Source organism: Panthera onca, chromosome C1 (assembly GCF_046562875.1).
Source record: "Panthera onca isolate mPanOnc1 chromosome C1, mPanOnc1 haplotype 2, whole genome shotgun sequence".
NCBI lineage: Eukaryota > Metazoa > Chordata > Mammalia > Carnivora > Felidae > Panthera > Panthera onca.
This window is the reverse complement of record NC_138346.1, coordinates 143,610,161-143,626,170: the sequence shown is the minus strand read 5'-3', so window position 1 is coordinate 143,626,170 and position 16,010 is coordinate 143,610,161. Positions and strand designations below refer to the sequence as shown.

Genomic DNA, 16,010 nt, shown 5'->3' with positions numbered 1-16,010 from the left:
TTTTCCTAGATCTTTGCATGGCTGACTCCCTCTTACCCTTCAGGACTCAGTCCACACTTCGTATACCTAGAGAAGCCTATTATGACCACTCTGCTGAATAATAGTCTCTCCACATCACCCAATAATAATTCTCAATCAGATTACCTTCTTTTAATTTTCTTTTCATTACTGTTGCTATCTAAAGTGATCTTTTTAAATATTGGTTATTTATTGTATAAATTCCTTATTAATGGGAACCTCTTCTGTCTTATTAACTGCTAAACCCCCTCACACACAGTAGATATTAAAATATTCCTTGAATGAAGGAATTTTCTAGATCCATAAATGAATTTATAGGAAACATGTTAGTTTCTGTTGAGGCCAAATTAATAAGGTATTCAAATCCACCTGTAAACAAAATCTTTTAAACAACAGAAAATCACCTCCCCATTTATCTCTAGGGAAAGTGTGAGGTCACTGATAATAACCTTGGAGAAAAGGCAATGTCATTTGGGTTTCCTGTTCCCTTCTGAGTCAAGTCTTTATATAATGAAATTTTCTTTTTATTTAAAGTGCTATAAATTTTCTAAATACTAGAAATGTCCCTAATAAAATATAAGAACATAGAAATTGTTCCAAAGAGAAAAATACAGAAGGCTTACTTGTGGATTCTTTTATGGGATCATCTCAAAGGTGAAATTGCCTTGAAAAGAAGCTCTTTCAATAGTAAGTAATTTATACCCCTTGGATAAGGTCTAACATGGCATTTTAATTTCAGAATATATTTTACGACACCCTGCCCAGCTGTTCAAATCCAGCCATTATTACTTCTTCCAAATACCATGGTTCCCAGAATTTATGTTCTCAATAAATGATTTCAAGGTAAGTCAAACATGGTGATGGATGTTAACTAGATTTATTGTGGTGATCATTTTTGAAATTATACAAATATTTAATCATTATGTTGCACACCTGAAACTAATATAATGTTATGTGTCAATTATACCTCAATAATAAAGTTGAAAAACTGGAGTCCAAGAGGATGACATAGTTAGGAAGTTAAAAATAAAATAAAGATAGACAGCAGCACTAGAAAAAGAAGGAAAGAAAAGAAATAACTGGTCCTGTTTATGTCATTTGTTTAAAATAATCATTTATTGATTGTTATTTGCTGTCCACTGTTAGGCTTTTCCTCTTTTGCAAGAAAAAAAAAGGCAAGTCAAGCAAATAATGTATTACTCTTAATGAAAAATATTTTAAAGTCCATCCTTCAGAAAGAAAAATAGACAAATGCTAAGATTTAATAAATGCTTCTAAGACCTCATCTTAGGCTTACTTATTTTTACAGTCTCTGTATATTTGAGTGCCTGGTTGTTGCTCAATTTTTGTTGAGAGCCTGTATCCCTATAGGCAAACCTCTTTTTAGAGAACATTCCATGGGGAGACAAGGGAATATGAATACCAGGTGAGAGAATTTGACACGGCAGAAGTCGAGGCCCTTGAGTGCAAACAAAACCCTGAAACAAAGTAAACATGAGGGGTTTGGTGTACCCTATACACCTACAACCAGGAGTCATATATTGTATCTATTTCTTGGAAGTTTATTGAATGCTTTTTGTGTACCTAACACGGTATTAGATATTTAAGGAGGCTTAAAAAAGACAATATTGTTTTACCTGGAAAAACTTCTGCAGATAAGGACTTTTTAAAAACATAACTCCAATGCCATTATCAAACCTAACAAAATGAATACTTACTCCTTACTATCATTTAATACCTATTCAAATTTCCTTAACTGTCTCAATTATTTTTTTTTTCCAGTTTTGGACAACTTTATTTGGGGTACAAAAAAATCTGCACAAATTTTAGACTGTGTTAAAATTTCCAACAAGAGATTTGCTAAATGAGAGCTTCATTTGCTATTTAAGTATTAGTCTCTGGTACTATTAATCTTTGAACAGGTTATGGTCAACTGTCTTTGTACACTTTATTTGTTTGAATTAGGAGCCAAACAAGGTCCACACATTATATTTGATTGTTGTAGTTTTTTCAGTGTATAACAGTTCCTTCTTATTTTTTTAACACTTTTTTTTTTCCTGAAGAAATTTGGTCATTTGTCCTGGGGAATGATCCACATTTTGGATTTGGCTGACTACTTCATCATGGTGTTATTTAACTTTTTCTGCTAATTCTTATTTCTCATGCTTCATGGATGCTACTAATCTAGAGGCTTGGTTAAACTGAGTTTTCATTTGACAAGAATACTCATAGGTGGTGCTGTGTATTTCCTAATGCATCACATCAGGGAAGCACATAAGGTCTAGTTGTCTCAGTTTTAGTAACACTAACAGTGACCAGTGGGCTCATGAGTTGTCAGCTTATCTAAACTTCCTAACAACCTGCCACCAAATAATTTTAGCACATCTTGATCATCATTGTCCACATCTGTATTTCATTAGAATCTGCAAAATGGTGATTTTCTATTTCTATCATCTTTTCCTGCTTTTATTGACTGGAATCCTTCCTTAAAGAAGAATGGTCCGCATCTACTGTTTGGTTATTCTGAAATACAGTTCACAGAAAAGAATGGCAGGATAAATGCTTCATTCTTTATCTTTATAAACAACTTCCAGAGCAATGACTCGGTGTCCTAGAAATTTCCAATGATAACCAATGAAGTTTTCTTTTTTGCTATATCATTAGGAGCTCATGAGTTTTAAAAAATATATTTGACATGTATCACTCAATTGCAGTCATTCTTTTTGATGCTCAGATTGTCTCATATTAGGCAAAATGGCATAACAGGCAAGTGGAAACTCCTTCACGTTGGCTCCTATGTCCTTTTGACATAAATCCTTCAGTCAGTAATAGCTTAGTTTCTTAATGTCCTAGGGTCATATTTTATTCCCTGCCCCAGATCTGGAATCAATCATTTATTGAAGGAACTCTGGCTCCTATTAGTCGGAAATGGTCTGGGTGTCAAGGTGATCATTGTTACTGGGTTTTTATTGCTTTGACATCTTTCTGTTGGACAGAATTTATACATACATAATTTTTAGAGAGAAAAAAATAATGTGTTCTTATTCATATTTCCAGGCAAAATTAGGACCACAGAATTTTACTTAACTTTCATATTTTGTAAAAAGCATGTATATGGTTCAAGTCAAAACTCTAATACAAGGCACAGAGAGGTCTTGCTTAGGCCTCTGTTTCCTACCATCTTATTTCCTCCCTCTTCCACAGAAACTATTCTGGTTAATTTTTGTTTCATTTTTTTTTATTGTTTCTTTTTGAAAATATAAGGACATGTGTATATATTTGTCTACTCCTTCTTACACAAAAGGTGGTAACATACTATAAACACTGTTTTCCACCCTTTCTATTTTTTCCCCCACTTAAAGATATGTCATGGGGGCAGCTACTCTATATTAGCACATAATCATCTCCATCTTCTCTTGGAGTAGTTAGAATGCATAATACACCCTTGTGTGGCTATATCATAGTTTATTCAACTAATGCCCCACTGATGGACATTTTTTATTTCCTGTCTTTTGCTACTGGAAATAATGTTTCAATTAATCACCTTTTGCATAAATCATTTCATATTTTTGCAGATGTGTTTGGGGGTTCGGGGATCTGCATTTTATTTTTTAATGTTTATTTTTGAGAGAGAGAGAGAGTGGGGGAGAGAGTGGGGGGGCAGAAAGAGAGAGAGACAGACAGACAGAGGTTCTTAAGCAGACTCTGTGCTGAGAGCAGAGAAGAGAGCCTGCTGTGGGTCTCAAACTACGAATTAGGTTATCATGACCTGAGCAAAAGTCCTGACGCTTAACCGACTGAGCCACCCAGTCGCTCCCAGGGATCTGCATTTTAAACAAGAATCCTAATGATTCTGATGCAGGTGATTTAGATCTACACGTTGAGAAACAATAGTATAGAGCAGTGTTTTTCAGTTGTGGGTGGGGACCCATTAATGAGTCACGAAATCAGTTTAGTGGCTTGAATTTGAATTTTTTAAAAAATAAAGTAGAACAGAAGTGAATTGAAACTATCAGTACACACTATAATAAGAGTAAGGGATATTTCTTTAAAAATTTTTTTTCATGTTTTTTATTTTTGAGAGAAGGAGAGACAGAGGGTGCGTGGGCAAGGGGCAGAGAGAGAGGGAGACACAGAATCCCAAGCAGGCTCCAGGCTCTGAGCTGTCAGCACAGACTCGGGGCTCAAACTCATGAACCATGAGATCATGACCTGAGCCAAAGTCAGACACTTAACTGACTGAATCACCCAAGCACCCCTCTAGATTCTACTTTTAAATCCTGTTTTCTTTTTTCTTTTTTTAAAAATTTTTAACGTTTATTTAGTTTTGAGAGACAGCACAAGCAGGAGAGGGGCAGAGAGAGAGAGGGAGACACAGAATCCGAAGCAGGCTCCAGATTCTGAGCTGTCAGCACAGAGCCCAATGTGGGGCTCAAACCCCCAAACTGTGACATCACGACCTAAGCCAAAGTTGGATCCTAAACCGACCTAGCCACTCAGGACCTCAAGAGATATTTCTTTAAACTTTTGTTTCAGAAAAGTATGTGTATGAGTCTGAACTGGATCATGACATATAATGTGTTTGTTACTCTGGATTATAGTCCAAAAAAGTTCAAACAATTGTTGGGGGAGTAGATTGTCAGTAAACAGATAAACTACTATTAGCTAGAATATTAGGGAAGACTTTAGGGTAGCATTGGTATCTGAACTTAGCCTTATAGAATGTGAATAGGCACCAAGAACATAGGTTGCTTTTCATAAGCGTAAAGTGTACATGGGGTATTAGAAGGGAAGAATACCAAAAGTAAAGCCAGGAAAGCAAAAATGTATATAGTGTATAAACAGGTCTCCTACCTGGCTAGAGCAGAAATGGGAAGTTGTCACTGACACTAACCATCATTCTCTTTCAAAAGCCAAAGGTTTATTGTTAGGTAACTAAAAAGTTGTAATTATTTTCTTTTCACTTAAATTAGGCTTTGAAACATCTGTTTACCAGTCACAGCACTGGTATTGGAAGAAAAGGATGTCGATTAACAACAGAAGATCTTGAGGCTTATATTTATGTCTTCTCCCAGCCTGGAGCATTAAATGGTCCAATTAACCATTACCGAAATATCTTCAGGTCAGTATAATTTCTTTTTAGTTAAATAAAATATTCATTCCCTAAAGAGCCAATATTTTATTTATTTATTTTTCCCAAATATTACTTAATTCCAGCTATTTAGGGGCACCTGGGTGGCTCAGTTGGTTAAGCCTTCGACTCTTGATTTCAGCTCAGGTCATGATCTCAGGGTTTGTGGGATTGAACCCCGCATCAGGCTCTGTGCTGTCCATGCTGGTTGGGATTCTCTCAGTCCTCTTTCTAGTCTTTCTCTGCCTCTTCCCTCAGTTGCATGCTTGTATACACATGTGCACACACCCTCTCTGTCTCTCTCAAAATAAATAAACATTAAAAAAATTCTAGCTAGTTAACATATAGTGCAATATTAGATTCAGGTGTAGAATTTAGTGATTCATCACTTACATACAACACCCAGTGCTCATCATAAGTACCCTTCTAAATACCCATCACCTATTTAACCCATTCCCCCACACACCTTCCCCCCAGTAACCCTCAGTTTGTTCTCTGTAGTTAAGCATCTGTTTCTTGGTTTGGCTCTCTTTTCTCCCCCTCTAAGTTCATTTGTTTTGTTTCTTAAATTCCACATATGAGTGAAATCAGATGACATTTGTTTTTCTATGACTGATTTTGCTTAGCTTAATACTCTCGAGCTCCAGCCACATTGTTGCAAATGGCAAGATTTTGTTCTTTTTTATGGCTGAGTAATATTCCATTGTATGTATATATACCACATCTTTATCCATTCAACAGTCAACGTTTGAATGTTCAGTCACTGTTTCAGTTCTTTCCATAATTTGGCTATTGTTGAAATTAATAACAGGTGTTGGTGAGGATGTGCAGAAAGGGGAACCCTCTTACACTGTTGGTAGGAATGAAAACTTGGTGCAGCCACTCTGGAAAACAGTATGGAGTTTCCTCAGAAAGTTAAAAATAGAACCACTTTACAATCCACCAATTGCTCTATTAGGTATTTTCCCAAAGGATACAAAAATACTAATTTGAAGGGATACATGCACCCTGATGTTTATAGCAACATTATAAACAACAGCCAATATTTTATTATTATTTTTTTAGCTTATTTGCTTGTTTTGAGAGAGAGACCACAGGCAGGGGAGGAGCAGAGAGGGAGAGAGAGAGAATCCCAAGCAGGCTCCGAGCTGTCAGTGCAGAGCCCAATGTAGGGCTCAATCTCACAAACCATGAGATCATGACCTGAGCTGAAACCAAGAGTTGGATGCTTAACTGGCTGAACCACTCAGGAGCCCCGTCAATATTTTATTTTTAAGATTAAGTTCACAGTTTATCCAAAGACTCAAAAGTGTTCATTTTGTAAGTTACATAGTCTTTTTCTAGGGAAAACTTTAAACATTTGGAAAAGTAGAGAGAAGAATATAATGGAATCCCCCTACAGTTGTCACTTGTTTTATCCATAACTATATCCACTTCTTATTTACCTTTGGATTATTGTGAATAGATGTATGTTTGTAATCATATTTTTAATGATTATTATTCATTCAAGAAATACATATTAAGCACTTTGTATGTTCTAGTCTATGCCAACACTCAGGATATAGTATTGAACAAAATGAGACAAAGGTCCCTGATCACTAGCCAAGTGGGGAAAACAGACATCAACTGTATAACCCCAGTAATGAATATACAGTTATAAACAAACAAAGACCATGATAGAAAGGGATGAGAACTGAGCAAATGATGTTTGAACAGAGAAATAGAGGATGAGTTACATATTGACTGAATAAAGTTGGGGTCAGAGGGATTGGCATTTCAGGAAAAGGAAACAGCATGTACCAAAGCAGTGTGGGAAGATAAGAGAGTTGTGGTTTTAAATAATACAGTGAAGGCCATTGTAGCTAGAGCACAGAAAAAGAAAATAAAATGAGAATGGGTCCAAGAGAAGGCAGTGGCTGGTCTTACAGAGCCATGTAGACCATATTAAGTACTTAAGACCCATGAATGTAAAGCTAGTAAATGAGCATTTCAAGCAGGAAAGAGTAACAATCTAATCTGTATTTGTATACATTCATTCAATGTGAGGAAACTGCAGTGGTCCAGGCTAAAGATGATGGTAGCCTGAAATAGCCTGAAGGCAGTGGAGATGGGGAGAATGGGTAGATTTAAGAGATATTTAAGAGGAAAATTGACAGGGATTGGTGATGGGTTAGATGGGCGGGGGTGGAGGGTCAGGGAAGGAATGAGAAGAAGAGGGGTATCAAGGATGGCTCCTGAATTTTTGGCTTGAACAGCTATATGGATACAGCTCATGCCAGTCACTGAGGCAGAAAACACTAGAAGAGAACTGGTTTTGAGGAGAAGGTCATAAACTTTATTGACCTTAAACTAGTTGAGTTTGATGTGGTGTCTTAAATATTCAAATAGGCAGATAGATACAAGGGTTTGGAATTCAAAGGAGAGAATCTGTGATGAAGTTATGTAAAATCTTGGTGTCGCTGATATACACAAACGAAGCTTTTGCTCAGAGTATATTGTCTAGGGAGAAAGTATAGAATGAAAGACAAGATATGGAGATTTGTCTGTTCAGGTTTGGACTCTAGACAGGAGAAAAAGATTTTCCTTGGGAATTAGCAACCACAGCCTGCCTTGAAAAGGTTTAGAGCCTTGAATATATGCTACCTCCATAACACTAGAATCTCAGGGAAATATATTTCAATGTCATCATAAGCTGGTAACACTTCCAAGCAAGCCTGGTAGAAACAAAGACAGAATTTCTCTGGAGGATACATCTCAACTCAGACTTACAATATTCCCACAGGTAGAGTCCCCTGAAGATGAGTTCATAATCCAAATTACAAAAAATACTAATCCACCATTAATGAGTCAGAATACAGTTGCAGTAGAACTCTTACAAATTTCAAATACTACAACAGAGATTATAAAGTATGTTTAAATCATTAGATATGTGAAAGAATAAAAATTATGAGAAAAGAATAAGGAAATATCAAGACAGACTGGAAAAGGCTGAAAAAGAACAAAAGAACTTCTGGAAATGAAAAATATGGCTATTGAAATCTAAAATTCCATAAGTGAGTTAAATAGCAGATCAGACAAGCTAAAAAGAATTATGAATTAGAAGATAGCTCTGAAAAAATTACTTAGAATATAGCTTAGAGAGATAAAGAAGTGAAAATATAAAACGTTATATTTGACATAGAGGGTAAAATTAGAAATCATATATTGGGGTGCCTGGGTGGCTCAGTTGGTTAAGCATCTGACTTTGGTTCATGGTTTGTGAGTTCAAGCCCCACATTAAGCTCTATGCTGACAGCATAGAGCCTGCTTGGGATTCTCTCTCCCTCTCTCTCTCTCTCTCTCTCTCACTCTCTCACTCTCCCCCACTTGTGCTCTCTCTCTTTCTCTCAAACCAAAAAAATTATATAGATAGGTGATAGATAGAATTAGATACACATACATATATATAGATGCTAAGAATTTTTTTCTAGTAAAATAAAATAATGCAAATAGAATGTATTATTTTCAAACCAGTAGAGGGTGACAAGATAACTATCAATTCAAAAGAAGGCAGGAAAGAGAAAAGGGAAGCAAAGTACAGTCAATAGCACAAAATAAGAGGTCAAAATCAATTTAAATATGTCAGTAAGCACAATAAATATGAATGTATTAAACTTTCCAGTTAAAAAATAAAATATCAGATTGGATTGAGTCACAAAGCATAAGGACATAAAAGGTTGATAGTAGGAAGGTAGAAAAAAGTTATAGTGGGTGTTTTATTGGTTGATTAATTGATTTTATTTTTAAGTAATCTTTACATCCAACATGGGGTTTGAACTTACAATGCCAAGATCAAAAGTTGCATGTTCCACTGACTGAGCCAGCCAGGTGCACCTAAAGAAATTGTTATTTTATTTTATTTTATTTTATTTTATTTTTTAATGTTTATTTATTTTGGAGAGAGAGTGTGTGTGGGTGGGAGAGGGGCAGAGAGAAAGGGAGAGAGAGAGAACCCCCAGCAGGCTCTATGCTCAGCATGGAGCCTGAAGTGGAGCTTGATCTCATGACCATGAGATCATGACCTAAGCCAAAATCAAGAGTAGAATACTTAATCAACTGTGCCTACCCAGGTGCCCCAAAGGTGTTATTTTAAATAAAACAAAATCAAATTATTTGAATACAAAATCCAAGGGCAGTCAAGAGATTATATGAATGAGTGGAGAAGAGGTAAACCGAAACCTTTTTCTGACTAACAATAACAACAAAAAATTTACAAATATAAATGTAAATATCATCGATAAAACAGATGTTAATTTAAAAGGTATTTGTAGGTACCCATTTATCAAGCAAGGCAATGATTGACATTGCAGAGGCTGCAGGTTACATCTCATAGGATATAGCAACATTGTCTCAAGTCCATGTTTTGTCATTTGTTGTTTGTTTTTTACAAACAACATTTGTAAAGAGAATTATAAGAGAAAATAGAACAATATATTTTCATACAAGCTTAAATTTTGAACAGCAGATAAAAATAATAGTTGTTAAATGTTCTTGATTTACCCGTTTATCAAAAATCTAGCTTTGTGATACAAAACAATTAGCTACAAGGAAAAAGAGGAAAATATTCTGATGTTTCTCAAGTTATTTTACGAATATTTGTTCATTAGAGGATCTGCATTCTCAAGAGTAAGCTCTAGAATCCTGCTAATTAGCATGGAGAGAGAAAGAGAAAAAAAGCAGACCTGTGAAGGTCAAAACTTACAATTTTATATAAAGGTGAAAGTTTTAAACTAGATTGCTATAGGTTAAATCTAGTCAGGTCAAGGTCATATGGAATCTTCTGGAAGGTCACTTGACTCCCTCTAATGCTTCTTTATGTTAGGGTAATCGAGCCCAAGTATATAATTAAAAATGGTTATACGATATATAATGACTATACATAAGGTATAGTACATATACTCAGGTATGGAAATCACTGTCATTTATCACCCTTCCCAGGACCATAGACTCATCCAAGGACTCTCCAAAATTTGGAGTTAAGTCATTCACCAGAATGAATGAACTAGGAATTAGATTAGTTATAGGATCTAACCTGCAAAAAGATAATTAAGTCTAAACTTATAACAAAGCACCAAATAATAAAGCAAAACTGACACAAGGGAAAATGACAAATCCATAATCACTATTAGAGATTTTAACCCACCTCTCTCAAAAATTAGTCAAGCAGGGAAAAAATAATAATAAAAATGTGAAAGATTTGAACCCAATTAACATCTTTGATCTGATGAACAAATCTAGTATCCTGCATCCAATAATTAGAAAATATATACTATTTTTAAGCACATAGAAATGTTTACAAAGGTTGATTACATACTGGAATAGAGAGTAAATCCTAACCAATACCAAGGGATCAGTGTCATACGGATGTGTTCTCTGAACATAATGCAATTAGAAATTAACAATCACACAAACTTCTAAAAAATTCCATATATTCAGAAATTTTAAAAACTTCTAAATTACTCTTGGCTATGATCCAGGTATTTACCCAAAGAATACAAAAATACTAATTCAAAGGGATACATGTGCCCTGATGTTTATAGCAGTATTATCTACAGTAGCCAAATTATGAAATAGCCCAAGTGTCCATTGATTGATGAGTGGATAAAGAAGATGTGGTATATATATACAAGGGAATATTACTCAACCAAAAAAGAATGAAATCTCACCATTTGCCACGACGTGAATGGAGCTAGAATGCTAAGTGAATTAAGTCAGTCAGAGAAAGACAAATACCATATGATTTCACTCATATGCAGAACTTAAGAAACAAATGAGCAAAGGGGAAAAATAGGGAGAGAGACAAACCAGGAAATAGATTCTTAACTATAGAGAACAAACTGATGGTTACCCAAGGGGAGGTGGGTGGGGAGCTGGGTGAAGTAGATGATGGGGATTAAGGAGAACACTTGTGATGGGCATAGGTGTTGTATGGAAGAGCTGAATCACTATACTGTACACCAGAAAATAATATAATACTATGTGTTAACTGGAATTTAAATAGAAACTTTAAAAAAATTACTCATGGATCAAAAAAGATCATAATGGAGGAGTGCCTGGGTGGCTCAGTTGGTTAAATGTCTGACTCTTGATTTCAGCTCAGGCCATGATCTCACACTTTGTGAGATCTGCTCTGCATTGGGCTCCATGCTGACAGCACAGAGCCTGCTTGGGATTCTCTCTCTGCCCTTTCCCACTTGCACATGTGCACATGTGCACTCTCACTCAAAATAAAGAGACATTAAAAAAAATCATAATGGAAATTAGTAAAAACGTAGAAAAAATAATATCAAAATGCGGAATACAGTTAAAATAATATGTAGGAAGAAATACATTCAGTTTTCCATGCATATATTAGAAAAGAAGATAGAAAAGAAGATTAGTGACCTAAGAGTACAATTTGAGAAGTTAGGAAAAGAACAATATGTAAAAAAAAAATAAATTGGAAGGAAAATAATTTAAATTAGATAAAAAGCAGAAATTAATGCAATCAAAAACAAAGACACAATAGAATCAAAAAATCAAAAGCCGATTCTTTGAAGGTTATTAATATAAACTTCTGCCAAGATTGGTTTTTAAAAAGCATGAATAAACAATATTAGGAAGTAGAAAATAGATATAGCTATAAACACAACAGAGATAAAATATAAAACTTAGGTTAACAAATTTAAGAACTTTGACAAAATGGGCAGTTTTTTAGAAAAATATAGCAACCAAAACTAACTCATGAAGAATTAGAAAACCTAAATAGACATAGCCATTAAAGAAATTGAATTATTAATTTAAAGCACATCTACCCACACAAATAGGCTGAAGTGGCTTTACGTGTAAGTTCTAACACAGAACTCCCACTCTAATAGACACTTTTAGACATTATAAAAAGAAGGTATAGGCTTCAGCTCATTATGAAGCTGGTATAACTTTAATACCAAAAGAAGACAAAGATTGTATAAAACTGGAAAATTATAGTTCAAACTACATTATAAATGTAGATCCATAAATTTAAAATAAAATATTTTTGACCTGAATCCAGCATAGATTAAAAATTAAGCCAAAGTTAGCATTAAAATTCATTACTTTAAAAAATAAAATTCATTACTTTAATTAGCCACATTAACAGATTAAAAGGAAAAATATGATTATCCAAATAAAGAATGAGCATTTAATAATATTCAACACATATTTATGCAACAGTTCTTAGTGATCTAGAACTAGAATAGCGGATGTAAGAGTGGAGCTCAGTTAGGCCACTTAGCCTGAATCTCCTGAAGGGATAGTGTAGGAGATTGACTTTTGCTTTACTTAATTATCTGAGAGACAAAAAATAAGGTATTCAAAGTGTTTTGGAGTGGTTATTTGCACCTGGACAGCTGGCAGGCACATAAAAAGATATTCCAGGAGTCAGGACCAAGAGGATAAAAAACCCACATTAAAAGCAGAAAATACTTTTTGATACTGTCCAATAGCTGTATCTGGATGGGAAACTTTGGGGGATCTGGGAAGTCTTTCCTCTATCTGAGAGAATGATATGTTATCCCTTGCTTTTAAAATCACCTTTGCGGATTTATTTTCCCTTTGCCATTACACTTGATATTCTCTGTGTCTGTTAGTATCTTTATATTAATCACAGTATGATTCCATTATGACAACAAAGCAGAAGGGAACTTTGGTCTTAGAAACCTATAGCAAACATCATACTTTATGATGAAACACTAGAAGCATTTTATCTAAAAATAAAGTCTAAAGATAAACTTGCCAACTATAACTGCTTCTATTTACCACTGTTTTGAAGGTTTTAGCCACATAAGAAAAAAAAAAAGAAAAGAAAAGTGTAAGTATTAGGAAAGAAACAAACAAAGCCATGATAATTCATAGATAATATGGTTACAATCTAGAAAAAGAATCTACAGAAAAGTTATTTAAACAAAAATAGTTCAGCAAAGTTGATATACATAAATACAATATACAAAAATTATGATCTTATAAATGAACAGTTAGAAAACGTATTTTAAAAATAGATACCCCAGGGCACCTGGGTGGCTCAGTCTGACTCTGGATTTCGGCTCAGATCATGATCTCATGGTTCGTAAAATTGAGCCCTGCATTGGGCTCTGCACTGACAGCACAGCCTGCTTTGGATTCTCCCTCTCCCTCTCTCTGTGCCCCTCCCTCTCTCTCTCTCTTTTTCTCACAGAATAAATAAACATTAAAAAAAAATAGGTACCCCTACAATAGCAACAACAACAAAATTAGGTGTATAGGAATGACTCTAACAAAAGATCACCTTTATAGATAGTCAAAACTTATTGGAAGTAGTCAAGAATACAGGCTCAGGGCAGTAGATATTTACTAATCAGTAGAGAAGTATTTTAACATTTTAACAATCCATACAGACATGCTGGTATAAACTAGTGAAAATTAGCCCTGGTTTATCATGTTCATGATTGGAAAACTTCAATATCATAAAGTTCTTGATTTCTCACAAACTATTAATTTAATTCAATTTCAATCAAAACTATAGGAAACTTTTTTGAAACTTGAAAAACTGATTCTGAAATTTGTTTGAAAGAGCCTAAGGCTGAGAATGGCCAAGATAGTTTTAAAGGAAAGGATAGATGGATGACTAACCCTATTAAATATTAAGGCTTGTAATGAGGCTATAAAATTAGTAAAATATGGCATTGACTCTGGGATAGACAAATTGACTAACAAAACAGAGAAGAAAGCCCAAAAATGGAACCACGCATATGGGAACCTACTATGACAGAACATTTTGAGTCTGTGGTGAAAGATCCTATACATGTTGGTGGAACAATTAGATATCCATATAGAGTAAAATGAAATTAGATCCCTATCTCTTACTAAACAAGAAATAAACCTCAGGGAAGTAAAAAACCTAAACATAAGCAAAACTTTCAAATGTTTGGAAGATAAGAAAATGCTTTCATAACTTCAGGTAGGAAAGATTTCTTAAATAAGACATAAACAGCTTAAACTATGAAGAAGACTGATAAATTTGACTGCATGAAAATAAAAACATTTATATATCAAATGATATCATAGAATGAGAGGCAAGTTTAGATGGGGAAACATTGTTTGCAATACACAGTCATGTGCTAACAATATCTAGAGTTTATAAAGAATGCCTCCGAATCAATAAAAAGGTAGCCCAATCAAAAAATGGGCAAATATATGAAAAGACAATTCACAGAAGAGGAATTTAATGGTCAATAACATTGAAGATGCCAAATCTTACTAGTAGTCAGATATAGAACATAGGTTTCACTACTTGTAATAGAGACCTAAAATAATAGTATCATAAAAAAAGAAATGTATTTCTCTCACAAGTAAAAGTCTAGGTTGGTTTGTTGGCTTTGCTCCATGAAATCATCAAAACTGTCTCTTTGGTCCGAGACCTAGGCACTTTATGTCTTGTTATTCTGCCATCCCTGGGGTGTCGCCCTTGTTCGTGTGATCCAAGATGGTTTACCACCATGGCTGCATTTCAGTCAGTGGGAAGAGGGGAGGGGAAGGCATAGTGTACACAACTTAGAAGTTGCACACATTGTTTCTCATATCTTCACCTTGCTGCAAGAACTCTGGCAAATGTAGGCAGTCTTTATTCTGGGTAGTCCCAGATTTTCCCAGATAGAAAACTAGATTTTCTATCATTGTGGTAGAAAGGAAGAGGTTTTAGGGAGCAGTCTCTACCACATCAGGTAAGTGAAAAGTATTCCACTCTCATTCTATTGAAAATATTTAAACTTTTGAGAAAAGTGTTGGCAGTGATATGGAGCAAAATGAATTCTTACATGCTTCTTTGGAGCATACAATCAGCTCGGAAAACAACCTGACAGTATTGACTAAGGTTGAAGATGTGCTTACTCTCTGAAGAAGCAATTCTGTTTTGGGGAATATACAGTAAGAAAACGCTTTCATATGTGCACAAGGGGATGTACAAGAATAAGTTCAATATTATTTGAATTATCAAAATAATTGGAAATTTTTATTTATTTTTAATTTTTGTAATGCTTATTTATTTTTGACAGAGTGGGGGTGCGCGCGAGTGCGCCCAAGCCTATGAGTGGGGGAGGGGCAGGGAGTGGGAGACAAAGAAACCAAAGCTGACTCTAGGCTCAGAGCTGTCAGCACAGAGCCCAGCTCACGAACTGTAAGATCATGACTTGAGCCAAAGTCAGACACTTAACCAACTGAGCTACCCAGGCGCCCCTTAAATGGCCATTAACAGGAAAATGGATTAATTACGGTATAATCATAAGGTGAAATTCTATATAGGAGTAAAAATTTAGTAGAACTAAATGTATCATTAATAGATAATCTTAAAAATATACTATTAAGGCACAGGTGTGGAAGCATATGTACAGTACTATACCATTTATATAGAGTTCTAGAAATGCAAAACACCTCCATATATTGTTTGTAGAAATCTGTGTACTGTATTTGGGGATATCTGACAAATAGTACCCCCTTTTCCTGACTAATTTCTGAACGAGTTGAGAAATCAAACAAGGGTCAGTAAATGAAAACCAAAACATCACCTTCATTACTGATTAAGGATAGATTGAAGACTATGGCTTAATATGAGAATGGTCTTGCTAATTCCCTATTGCTAGTCTAAACTTTACATCAGTTCACTTGTGGAAGAGTTTGCAGAACAAACTCAACTTTCTCTGCCTCTCAGGTCACTGCCTTCCGTTATCTGGTAGAGAGAGAGGAGAAAGAGATTAAATCTGTCACCCTAAGGACGTGTTATTTGATAGACCCACCTAGTCCAGTACTCTGCACCAACAACTGTCACTCATCG

At 35.0% G+C, this 16,010-nt stretch overlaps 1 protein-coding gene across 1 annotated transcript in view; it reads left to right on the top strand.

Moving 5' to 3' along the window:
- The window catches only part of EPHX4 (epoxide hydrolase 4), a 47,641-nt gene that overhangs the window by 26,563 nt on the left and 5,068 nt on the right, over positions 1-16,010 (top strand). Inside the window, exons 5-6 of the mRNA XM_078450605.2 lie at positions 758-861; positions 4,992-5,140. Coding sequence (XP_078306731.1) covers positions 758-861; positions 4,992-5,140 — 253 coding nt within the window. The remainder of the gene's footprint in view (positions 1-757; positions 862-4,991; positions 5,141-16,010) is intronic.